The sequence below is a fragment of the Nuphar pumila genome, chromosome 16 (genome assembly GCF_984573655.1).
Source record: "Nuphar pumila chromosome 16, dmNupPumi1.hap1.1, whole genome shotgun sequence".
NCBI lineage: Eukaryota > Viridiplantae > Streptophyta > Magnoliopsida > Nymphaeales > Nymphaeaceae > Nuphar > Nuphar pumila.
In genome coordinates this window covers 67,438,342-67,451,653 of record NC_143264.1, presented here as the reverse complement: position 1 = coordinate 67,451,653, position 13,312 = coordinate 67,438,342, and the positions used below count along the sequence as shown (strand labels likewise).

General features: G+C 38.2%; 1 protein-coding gene across 4 annotated transcripts in view; it reads right to left on the bottom strand.

The window, feature by feature from the left end:
* The window catches only part of LOC149813410 (phosphatidate cytidylyltransferase family protein), a 31,352-nt gene extending 18,908 nt beyond the window's left edge, over positions 1-12,444 (bottom strand). For 3 of the 4 annotated variants that reach the window (XM_089991770.1, XM_089991771.1, XM_089991772.1), the window contains exons 1-7: positions 11,985-12,444; positions 10,354-10,466; positions 8,675-8,881; positions 8,244-8,348; positions 6,730-6,800; positions 6,544-6,612; positions 6,232-6,467 (exon numbers count right to left, since the gene is read on the bottom strand). In XM_089991770.1, the coding sequence (XP_089847896.1) occupies positions 6,232-6,467; positions 6,544-6,612; positions 6,730-6,800; positions 8,244-8,348; positions 8,675-8,881; positions 10,354-10,466; positions 11,985-12,166 (983 nt within the window). In that variant the 5' untranslated portion in view covers positions 12,167-12,444. The remainder of the gene's footprint in view (positions 1-6,231; positions 6,468-6,543; positions 6,613-6,729; positions 6,801-8,243; positions 8,349-8,674; positions 8,882-10,353; positions 10,467-11,984) is intronic. The other variant, XM_089991773.1, reaches the window with a different exon arrangement.
* Positions 12,445-13,312: the final 868 nt, after the last annotated feature.

Sequence of the window (13,312 nt, the reverse complement as noted above, 5' to 3'; positions counted from 1 at the left end):
GGTGCCGCACCCGCGTCGACGCGATACGATGCGGGTGCGGTCAACACGACCCTGAGTGCGATCAACACACCCAGGGTCATTTTCGTCCACATTTCGGACGTTAAAAAAAATGATGAAAAGGAGTGATTAGGGCAAAAATTTTTTTGCCCAAATCACTCATCTCCTCTCCCGCGCAGCTCAGCTCGAGCCCTCTCCTCCCGACGCCCTGATGCCACCTCCTAAGCTCCTCCTCTCCCTCGTCGCAGGTACGTCCCTCTCGCTCTCTACTTGTGTCGGCAGGGGAGGGGTCGAGCCCTCTCGCTCTAAATATGGTTCGGCAGGGGAGGGGTCGAGCCCCCCCTGCTCCCTGTGATTTCGGCAGGGGAGGGGCCGAGCCCCCCCTCTCGCTCTCTTGTTGGGTCGACAGGGGAGGGGCCGAGCCCCCCCTGCTCCCTTTCTTTCGACAGGGGAGGGGTCGAGCCCCCCTCTCGCTCTCTTGTTGGGTCGGCAGGGGAGGGGCTGAGCCCCCCTGCTCTCCCTGTTTTCGGCAAGGGAGGGGTCGAGCCCCCCCCCCCCCTCTCGCTCTCTTGTTGGGTCGGCAGGGGAGGGGCTGAGCCCCCCTTGCTCCCTCTGTTTTCGACAGGGGAGGGGGTCGAGCCCCCGTCCCTGCTCCCTGTTTTTGGCAGGGGAGGGGCAGATCCCCCCTCCTTAGTAATTTTATATCAAGATAATGTTAGTTTGTATAATTTACTTAAATTTTTGAATGTATTTTTTTTTGTGTTTTCAGGATAAAAATGATGGATAAAGGGAAAAGACTTGCGTCATCCTCATCCCAACATGTGAGTTCTGCTGATAGTTGCAGTGAGATTGATGATGTGGGGCCACTATGGGTACATGGAGATAAACTTGCAAAAACTGGAGGAGGTGGTGGAAACAAGAGATTTCGATGCAAGCTCTGCGAAAGAGATTTTGTTGGGTCTTACACAAGAGTGAAGGCTCATTTGTTGAAGATATCAGGACATGACATTTCAGCTTGCAGAAAAGTTGATGAGGCAATGCGAAGACAATACAAGAAGAATATGAGAAGAGAAAGGCAATGGCCGATTGTTGTGCAGTTAGTGTGCCATTTGCAAGCCACCAAGAAGATGCTGAAAAAAAAAAGTCAATGTAGGAGGTAGAGGAATGATACAAGCATCATTCAATACATATGGAAGAGAAGAATTAAATAGAAAAGTTGGGAGGTATTTTTATTCTGGTTCACTCCCATTTAATGCGGCTAGAAATCCTTATTGGAATGATTTAGTAACATCCTTGACAAATTGTAATTTGAGTGGTTATGTGCCTCCAAGTTCAAAAAAACTACGAACCACACTTCTTGTAGAAGAGAGGGCAAATGTGGAGAGGTTGCTGGAGATTAAAAAATATGCATGGGAGCAAAATGGAGTTTATATTGTGTCTAATGGATGGACAGATATTCAAAGGCGTTCATTAATCAATTTCATTGCGTGTTCGCTTAGTGACCCAATATTTTTTAAAGCAGTTGATGCATCTGGGGAATATAAAAATGCAAAGTATTTGAAGGGATTATTTATAGAAGTGATAAAAGAAGTGGGTGATCAGAGAGTGATATAAATCATTACAGACAACACTCTAGTTTGTAAAAGTGCAACGTTGAGTTTGGAGAGTGAGTACCCTCATATTTTTTGGACTCCCTGTGTAGCACACTGCTTAAATCGAGCCCTAAAGAGCATCTGCAATTCCAAAGAAGAAGAAAATTCACAAGCATATGTTTTATGTTCATGGATTGAAGATTTAGAAAGAAATGTCAAAAGCATTAGGAATTTTGTTGTTAACTACCATCGTGCTAATGCTATATTTAATAGGCATTCTGACTTGAAATTGTTGAAGGTCGCTGAAATACGTTTTGCGTCCATCATTGTGATGGTGAAGAGGATTAAAAGAATGAAGAATGCTTTGATTAATATGATGACTGATGAAAATTGGGCATTCTATCGTGCTGATGATAATATCAAGGTTCAAGAAATTAAAAAATTCATTCTTGATGATGAGTTTTGAGACAGAGTGGTATACTTCCTTCAATTTACGCAACCTATTTGGGAAATGTTAAGAGAAGTTGATAAGGATAAGCCCATGCTTCACAGAATTTATGAAATGTGTGATAATATGATTGAAAAAATACAAGCTATAGTTTTCAAGCATGAAGAAAAAAATCCTACATTGGATGATTCAGATTTTTTTAATCATATTCATTCAATTTTAGTCAGAAGATGGGATAAGAGCAACACTCCTTTACATTGCATGACACATTTTCTTAATCCAAAATATTATGCAAATAAGTGGCGGACTATTGGTATTGGTCATGTCCCTCCAAATTTAGACCCAAAGCTATCAAGACATAGAAATATGTGTATGACAAGACTTTTTCCAGAAGCATATCTTCTACATCAAGTCACACAAGAGTTTGAAAAAATTTCATCTTCGAGATTATATGGACCGACATTATTCGCGAGAGAAGAAGATAATATAGATCATATCACATGGTGGTCAATATTTGGATCATAAACACCTATTCTCCAACGTCTTGCATTAAGATTGCTATCGTAGTCTGCTAGTTCATCTTGTTGTGAAAGAAATTGGAGCACATATTCTCAAATTCATAACATGAAGAGAAACAAACTCACCAGCAAGCGCGCAGAGGATTTAGTATATGTTCATTCAAATCTTCGATTACTTTCGCGAACCAATGATGAATACAGGTACTAATTTGCTCTCTTAGTTATTTGATTATTTCTTAGTTTTTCATTTAAATATACTTGTATTGTATTTAACATTTTCAAATTGGGTTTGTAACCAAACAAAGAACATCCAAATTTTGGGATGTAAACACTGAAGAGTGTGACTTCGAGGGAGAGCATGATTTCAACATAACAAACATGGATTTAGCTGAGCCCAATATTCCTTCTAATGATGCATTTGATGATGAAGAAGAAAATTATTAACATCCATTACTTCATCAGGATATACTTTGGTATGTAATTTAGTTCTTCTATGCTTTACTTATTTGATTGATATTTAGGTTGATTTATGTAATTGCTTTACTTATTTGATTGATAATTTGATATTTAGGTTGATATATTGCATGCATGATGAATGATATCATGACAATGTTAACTGTTAAATGTTAAACTGTTAAAACCTCAAAATTATATATATATATATAATTCTTTTTTTTTACATTTTTGCCCCTGCCACACCCCAGCACCCGGGTTTTTTGGAAGTGCCGCATCCCCGCACCCACACCCATGTGACATAGATTGTTCTTAATGGTTGTTTGTATTGCCTATGTTGGCACTTTGTATTGTCCCTTGGTAGACTTATCCAATTACATAATGCACTTTGTGTTTACGTTAATGTAAGGCCTTTGAGGCTCTTGTTTTGTTTTGTTTTTCACATATTTCATTACAAAGGGGTTGCCCTCTCAATGCAACGTCCTTTCACATTATGTAATTGGAGGTGTTAACATAATATTAGCTTTCATAAATGCCATGGAACAATTAAGGGGACAGATCCTCAATTAGGAAACAAAAACCACATTGAAAATAGAAGCTACAAGTGGATGAGAAAGAAAATAATAAAGAGGAGAATGAATGAAATTTGACCTGAGAACTGAAATCAGGCCTGAATATTGTATGCTATGAGGGCATGCCCAGCATACCAGCCCTTAAAAAAAATCAATGGCTGGCATAAAAAGATGCTGCTGGAACTACAACGGTTATGTCAGCAGAGCGGGCGGCCAAACATAGTTGGCATTGTCAAATCCCGAAAATTGTATTGTATTCCAGCATTGCATTAATGGTTTTTTCCCAAAAGGTTTATCAAAATACCAAAAATGGTTCAAGATCTGATAAAATAATATTTAGATTTGACCAGATCTGATCAAGGGTGAGAAAAGAAACTAATTGATACCTTTGGGCTGAATCGATCACAGTTGACTGAAAGGGATAGAAAGGGGATACAAAAAATCTGAATAACAAATAATTATTCAGGTATATTTGAATAAGGAAGACATAAATCTTGTTAAAATATGTTCATGTATATGTAACATGTATATACTATATATATATATATATATATATATATGCATATTGTTATGTACATATTTTTATGGTCATGTATATATATATATGTATTCATACACACACACACACACACATATATATATATATATATATATATATATAATATTTTTTTCTATCTTGTAATAGGAAATACCCACCATGGGTCTTTTGGTAATTTCACCATGTAATATGGTTTGTCCTGTAGGTAATTATGTACATGTAATAGGCTCTACCAATTAGGGGTAAAATGGTAATTATGTACATGTAATAGGCTCTTCCCTTATGAGGCAGAACTCACTTTTTTTGTCTTTTAGTCAATATAGCTCCAACAGCTATATTCAGTTTTGTCTTTTAGTCAATATAGCTGTTGGGAATCTTCAGCCTTTCCCAACAGTTGTATGGGTTCTCTTGGCCCTCTTGTTTGTATATAAATAGGGATCTCTTGTCCCATTAAATGTTATACTTTTTCCTAATGCATTTTTTGTGCATTCCTCTCTCAATAATATATATATATATATATATATATATATATATATATATATATATATTAAGTGTGTTTTTGTTAGCCCTTAGCGGCTTATGTAAGCAAACACATGTTGAGTGTGTTTTGTACCTCTTGTGTGAGGCTTGAGTGCTCTTTTTACTTCATTAAAAATCTGAATACAAGGAAGCATTTAAATATATTTGGTCAGTGTGTAAATCTTGTGAATTCATGACACTCAGATTTGAAACATGGATATGAAAGCTGAAGAGGAAGTTGTATCGAAGAAAGATAGAAAAACAAGAGGAAGGAAGGCTTAGTAACTGGTACTTCAGCAAGAGAGAAATGCTACCATACCCGGATTATGTAAATGACTGCTTTGATACCATGAAAAAATGGAATCAGAAAAAGAGATAGAAGCTGTCACACAGACTCGCCTAAGTGGCAGCTGCAACCTCGTCGATGTGACGCAACGTGCGTGTGGGTATGGCACCCAGTGCAGCAAATATGAAATTTTGCTGCACTGGGTGCGGTCAACCCGCACCCAGGGTTACGTAACTCAGTCAATTTTGACTGAGTCTATTTTGGTTCAAAATTTTAAAACAAATTGAAAAGTGGGGGGTATTAGGGCATGTCTTCGCTCCCCCCACCCCCGATTTCTCCTCCTCCTCCTCCTCCTCCTCATCCCCGACTCCTCCTCTCCTCCTCTTCTGACGGCGACGACGACAACGGACACAGAGAAATAGGTACCTCTCTCCTCCTCCTCCTCCTCCTCCTCCTCCTCCTCCTCCTCTTTCTTTTTCTTCTTCCTTCTCCTCCTTTGCCTCCTCCTCTCTTTCTTCTTCTTCTTTCTCCTCCTCCCTCCACCGCCTCCTCTCTTTCTTCTTCTTCCTTCTCCTCCTTCCTCCTCCCCTCGTTGGAGCAAGGGAGAGGTCCAAAACAGAACTCAGACCTAGGTTCAGCAGAACCAAACCCAAATTTAATATATATACCCTCCCCGCACCCCCACACCCAAGTTCTTTTAAAGTGCCGCATCGCCACATTCGCACCTATGTGACATAGGATGGAAGTTAACTAAGGACTTCTTTAGTGCCAATGAATCTCACAATGAGGGAGGCACATTTTGTCTTGTCTTTATGTCAAAGCCCTAACACATCACAAATAATGAATATAAGCTAATATAGTTACATGATATCATTATTAAGAGACAGTTCTAATGTGAATGACAAATAGGCCCTTAAGAACAACAACAACAATAACTGACAGAAGTTTCTACAGATGCTCCTCCAAAATGTTGCTACCAAGTCCTCTATGCTCCACCAAATGAAAAGAGAGTGCAATTTTGTAGTTTATATACCATAGCATATGTTATGTACAATTTTTCCTCAAACCAGATATTATTTTCCTAACATGCCAAATCAAAAGAGCTGCACTAGTTCCACCAATAACTAAGCAAACCACACAAACTTAAAACATCTCATATGGGTGCCCTAAATATGTCAAACAATAAATGGACTTCAACAAGGGAAAAAATGGTAAGATCCCATTCACCATCGAATAACCATCATTGAGATACTCTCCCCAGTGGAAACAAAAAAGATTGCACCAAAACAGAATTTTTGAAACACATACCACAGAATAGGATGTGGCTCGAAGTCCTGAACAAAATGCATCCATGCAGGAGCGAAGACAGTCAAAACAAGCCCAAGTGATGCATAAAAAACAACAGATTTGTGAATCCCTTCAGATGGTCCCTTCTTCTTTGCATTTTCCTGAGCATGAGAGCTTATATGACTGGAAAAGGAGCCCCAGGTTCGCAAAATATATTTGTAAAATATAGGAAAAAGAAGAAGGCCAACCAGAATACCCTGCATGAGAGGCACAATTTTATCTACCAAATTTGTACATTTCACAAACCAAAAATCAATTTTCAGTAAACCTCACCTGGATAAATGTGCTAATCTGGCTCCTAGCTCCATGCCGCAGAAAAGTTAAGCATGACAAGGAGTCAACCTTTCAAAGTCAGAATTATCACTATTTAGTTTTTGAAATAAGTGTTCTGTCCATAGCACAAACAAATTCTGTTAACTAGAGCAAGATAAATCAAAGGATACCACATCAGGATATTACCTTTGCAACTGTATAGAGCAATGTATCAGAAAGATAGAGAACAAGACCAATTGCTGCAAGCATTGCTTCCCCTGCAAACTGCAATGTTTACTCAATTTGTACACAGTAAAAACACATATATATGATGAACTACTAACAATCAGATGAGATATGTGATGCAGCTAGTATAGATCAGTTGCTACTTTGGCACAACAGGTGACAGTAGGAGACTGAAAGACTGGTAAGTGCAACAGAGACCACATTCAGTATCTTGTTAAATATGTAGAAAAGCTTTAACAGCTACAGAAAGTTCTTATGACTACCACACAGAAAAAAGAAATGGAACCATATTCACAAAAAACACTTCAAAAATTCAAAAGTTCTGTAGAAGATATTAAAGCACATTATCATATTTATAATGCATGGCCACAGGTGCCTGCACCATCAAACTCTAGGCTTAGCAATAAGTACAGAATCAGTTATTCTTTTACAACACATAACCCACCACTTCTGAGGTCCAGTGCAATGTAGAAGTATCAGAATGATGGCTTGCATCATAAGGCACATGACTATTATATGCAGCAAAGCTGAACTAATCCCACTATGTAATGGAAGCTGCATGCTTGATGAATTGGAAATCTATCAATCTGATCGTGTAGCATTCAAGAAGGATTGACAGTGAAAATTAAAGGACATCAGAAGCACAGCATGTCATAGTACATGACCAAGCCCCTAGAAAACCTATCCCAGCAACAATTTCCTGTCAAGGAGGAAGAAACAAAAAATTGGACTTGCTTATGGCAAAGCAACATCCATGGGTTAAAGAGATTTACACTTCTTTAAAATTCTAATGAACACCCCTCTTCCTCTTCTTCCTGCCCACATTCACTCCACCTATACAACATGCACATGAAGGGAGCATAGTCTTCTGAAATTAAAAAGATTTATCCATTTCCTTACAACTTTCAAAGTTCATAACAGCATTCACTTTAGATACTTCAAGAGCAGCTTTGACCAAAGGCCACCTATGCACTTACTCACAATACTACCTCAGGCATCTTGGATCTAAGTAATCTAAGATCAACAATGAGGGCGTATTGCTGCAATCCTACTGAACAAGAGTCTTCATGAGAATAAGAGCATATGAAATGTTAGAAGCATCAGGATACATTATTATTATACAGTTAAGATATGTAACCTGACTACTTGATTGTTGTACTGAAACAGAACTAGATCTGAATATTATATTTGACGTCAGAAGTGCATATTAGAGTCCAATTTTATCCCTTTACAAACTGATCCAATGTTCATTTATAGGAATAGATACATCTTCTCAGTCAAAGTATTTGACAAAATTATGGAATCAACAGTAATGTATCATCAAATTCAATATATACATTGTTGTGAGCATCCACATGGGAAATTGAAGCCCAATTCTAGCTCACAATCAGCTCATGGCAAGAAAAATCTCTCTAAACAACAGATGAACAGAGCTTATTTGTTCAGTACAATGTAATGAACGGACAGAAACTAACCTATGGAGGCAGATGAAGGAAAAGTAAGAAGTATATGTTGGACAAGCACAACTGATGTCAATCCATGACAGAATACCCAGAATGCCTTCGTGGCTATACAATACCCTGACAGGAAAAGAAAGAATCAGTAAAATCATCTAAGTTTGCTTTGCTTTTGTTGACATCTTAATAAAAAAAATAGTTAGCCATTGCTAGATAGCTGAAAAAAGAAAAAGCAAAAAATTGGTAACCAAGCTTCAAAATCTTCAAAGAATTACTCCTTATCTTACAATGTTATAATTATAACATGTTAAACGAACATGAGCACTTCATTTAAAAACTAGTGTGATGCTCTTCCAAACTTGGCAGGTGACATCAGAAAGATCACTCTGTTTAAATTTTAAACTATTTGATGGAAGAGAAAAATATCATGGAACAGGACCGAAACTTACTACAATGAGATCCTGCTGCAAGGGATAAGCAACACAGGATAGCATATAAAACTAAATAGAATATGCTAAATCGTGCATATTTCAAATCCCAAAAGTGAAACAGCATTCTCCTTTCCTTCTGACTAAACAAAACTGAAGAAAGAAATATGAGGACAACCAAGCCACCGAAGGATGAAGACCAATATTGAATGTTGAGATACCCAAGCTCTGCCAGAAAGTACACAGCATCAGTATTATCTCAAGAAGATAATGAAAAATAAATGCATGCATTAAAAGCATGGAAAGATGCCTAGCTACTAGATTTGAAAGAATTTAGGCAATATGAAACACATGGGGCTCAGAACTGTGTATCTGAGATACACAGATCCTTTGTCTGAGACCCCAACCTTCTGGCTGGGGGTCCGTGTTTTTTGGGGGCTATCGGGGATCACAAAACCAAGGTTCTGAGTTCCCTCATTTTGCAAGACCTCTGATTTGGATATACTCCAATTTCATTCAATTCGCTTGCACTACAAGTTTAGGTTAAAACACAAACAACAAAGGTCCTCAAATTTGAAGCATCATTCCCAAACTTCACCACAAATCTAAACGGAAACATTAAAAAAAATTGTTATTTGGCTAATCATAAATAATCAAACATCAAAGAAAGCAACAAACTTATATACCAATATAGTATGACAGTTAAAAAATAAATTAATATACTAAATTCACCAAATTTCCTGAAGACATGGTAATACAGTTTCTGACTAGTGCATGTCTCCACATGTCATAGAGATGACTGTCATATATCTCCATCTTTCTGTAATTAGCAACATGTATCCAACAGTCATGCACCAATATATCAATGCAGTTCAACAATCCCTTTAACCACTCCATCAAATTTGAATTTTAGAGCATATCTCAAAAGAAAAGTTGAGATAATAAGTAACAACATGAAGAGGATGGTTGCCTAGTCCACCTATCATATATGAGGTTCCATATAGGCATGTCTATGTTCTGGGTTATGATGACTATTGTTTCTGCCTTTTTTTTAATAATCTCTGGAAAGTTCCTCTGCTTTGCCCATTACTTCGTAGTTCTTTTTTCCTCTTTTGTTCCCCTAAGGAAGGAGGTTGTAGTAAAAAAGGGAACAAAATAGCATATGCAAGAGAACAATAGTCTCTCTTTTTCCTAAAAAATTAGGATAAAAATAGGTGTGTGATCTCTCTTTACTTCCTTAATGTTCAGCACATCTGAAAAAAGTAGGTAAACATCCCTAGCCAAAGCAAAGAACTACATAACATTATAAACCAAAAGGGTTCTTTAACAAGCATACATACATACATACATACATATATATATATATATATATATATATATGCCAAAAAGGTGTCACCAAGGCAAGGTAGAACATGAGAAGCTTATACAAAGTGATAACATCGATGAGATTTGAGTTTACCTAAACCATGAAATAGAAGGAGAAGATGTAAGGTTGCATTGGGTTTGGATTTCCAAGCATCTATTATGGGTTAAAACGTCACTAGAAACAATAATATATTATGTGTTTGATTCATTTAAAGAACTATACAAAGCCATGTAATAATCCCAACCAAGTAATATCTAGTTTAGAAACCACAACAACATCAAATAACTATAGTTTGTCCAATCACTATACTCACGAAATTCTGTGAGAAATTTACCTCCAGATTCGACTTCATGTGTTGTAAGTGCACATGACAATTGTATCAACCGTGAAAGCATCACTAGGGGAATCGATATGGTTCCCAAAAGAATTCCTGATGAAGCACCTCGCCTGTATATGAAAATATGACTTTTTCTATGATGCACAAGTCAAAATTCATAAATAAATCTTCAATGGGAATAAAAAGGTACCAATATTCTAGCTACCACCAAAATAATGAAGATCACATTGTCATTATTTGCAGATAGAATGCATATAGGATCTTTCGCATTTGAATAAATTTGGTGGCTCTAGTTGGCAACTTTATCTATATTTAGAATTTTATCTTTGAAAATAAGACAGCATTTGTTTTTTTAAACTGTGATCATTTGAATTTGGGTGAAAAATGGAAAATACATTGCATGAGTTCCTTTTACTCCTTTTCAGCTACCTCCTCTCTTCCTCCACCATCTTGCACGTCTTTTTCTTTTTTTCTTGCATCAATAGTTAGGAATTTACCGGTCGGCATGAAGCTCATGATAACATGGTAAGAAGGCACAGGAACTAGGTTCTAGAAACTAGAAGCAAATCTTTTTAGACACGTATGGAATTGTGTGATGGAACAAATATTAGATATTGCCTAACACTTACATAGAACTTTGGGCATATACAAATATGTGACAACTAATATTCAATGACATTTTTGTCCTTCATTTCTTTGACATGGATATCTGAAAGTATAGAATGTGAAAAGAAGTTTTTTTCTGTTTTTTTTTTGTTAACCAAAATGGAGTAGAGCACAGGAGCATTGCCGCTGAGGTGGTTGAGTATTATCATTTGACATTTATTTGTACTTTTAGACTATGTTTTCATACTGTTGTTAGTGGTGTGAAGCTTGGATTTCAATCTTTTAAGTTTTCATGTGCTTGTTGAAATGAACGTATGCTGACTCTTTAAATATTATGTTGCACCATTGATGCCTTCTGAACTCTAATCAGATGACTTATGGTGATTACCCAAGTTAGCAAGTTTCACGTTCATCTTGCATTTAAACAATGTACAACAACCAACATATTGTTCATGTAAATTATGACCTTACAACATGGCTTCTAAAGTTCTAATTTGCATGTGTGCGCGTGTAAGCAATCCATGCTTCTTGACAGTAGTGTTTGGAAATTGGAAGTCTTTCAATTGCACTGATGTCTCCCTTGTTCATTTAGAACCGAGGAAACATCTAAAATTCCGACACCTCTATATCACCTAGCTCTTTTGGCTACAATGAAGTACGGTAAGATACCGCAACTGAATTGTTAAAACAAAATAACAGTTCAGCATGCTCAACGGTCCAGAGAAAAAGCGACGCCTCTTTGCGTTACAAACATCAATTATCAAACCGTTACCGTTAAATTCCAACAAAAAAAAGATACAAAACAGCAAATGGAACAAATTCTTCAAAATCACTCGATTACGAGTTAAATTCGATAATCGAATAATCTGATCAAGCGGGGCGAAAAACATAAAAGCGGAATTTTTGAAAAAAAACATAAATTGGAAATAGATATAAAAATCGGAGCAAATATGATGAAGTTAACCTATAAAACGTCAAGAACAAGCACTGCTTACAAGCAATCGGGATCAAAAGAAACCAACCTCGTCTGAAATCGCGTAAATTCGGATCCATCGATGGAGATCTCGACGAGGAGCGCGGCGACGGAGAGGAGGACGAGGGCCAGGGCTTCCCACAGCAGCGACGAGGCTCGGATGGAGGACAAGACGCGGATGATCACGAGGAACACCACGACCCTTTCACCGTTCCAGACGCCCGCTGCCATTCTTCTCTTCCTTTTTTTTCTCCTCCTTTTCCCCTCTTTTGGATGAATAAGCCCTCGCAGAAACAGCGTTTATGATGAAAAATCAAGATTTCCCTCTTTTCCCTTCCTCTTTCTTTTCACGTCAATCCCTTCGTTTTCGTCGTCCTCATAACCACGTCGTCTGGTTCGCTCCTCACCATACTCTCTCTCTCTCTCTCTCTCTCTCTCTCTCTGAACTCGCAAATTTTAAGCGATGTAAGGGGTCGTTGAGTCGTTTCTCTTCTTCCTAACGGTTTCCTTTGAGCTTTCGTGAAATTATTTTTATATGTATTTTCCTGTGACCGGAAAAAAAAAAGATTCCCGTGTGATCTAAGACCAGGTATAGAGCCGTCCATCTTGAAGATGGACGGCAGGGTGCGGCTTTGTCGGCGTTGATATTTTAGGATTTAGCACCGGGATATAATAAATAATAATAATATAAGAGGGAGCCAGCACTTGGTCAAATGCATATCGGAGGGGTGCGGTAGACTCGTCTTCTTCACTCCGACAAGGACGCAAACACGGTAACCGGGAAGTAGTCAAGCACACAGACTCGGACGGGAAGTAGGCAATGATGGGCATTCGGGTCGGTTAGGGACGATCCATATCCAGACCCATATGACCCGAATATCAGGTCAAATCTTGTGGAACCCGGGTCCAGATCAATTATTATAAGGCTGGGTCTAGGTTGGTCAGGTCTGGCCCTTTAGGGGGCATTTGATTCCGCAGGACGCCGTTGCGTGGAGGCTGTGCGCGCCCACGAAAATACGAGATGCACGGACGGGCAGGACTCTGTTTGCCGCATGGACGAGTTGTGCTGTTCTATACTTTTCCGCTCTCCCTCCTGGAATAGAAGAGGACAGGACAATGTGGACATTTTTGAAAAACAAAAAATGTCCTTGTCCAGGGCTGTAAGCAGATATGACAGGACAGGACATTGTCTTCCCCTGTTCAATTTTCTTTTTTTTTTTTCTTTTGCCTTTTTGTTATTCGTTCCTGTTCTTTTCGAAACAGGGGTTGAACGGTGAATATATGTTCTTGAGAAGTCCTTTGTTTCGATGACCGCGACGTCCCGTGCCAAGCGCAATGCGCCATCAAACAAGCCCTAAAGTTCGTGTCAAATATGTT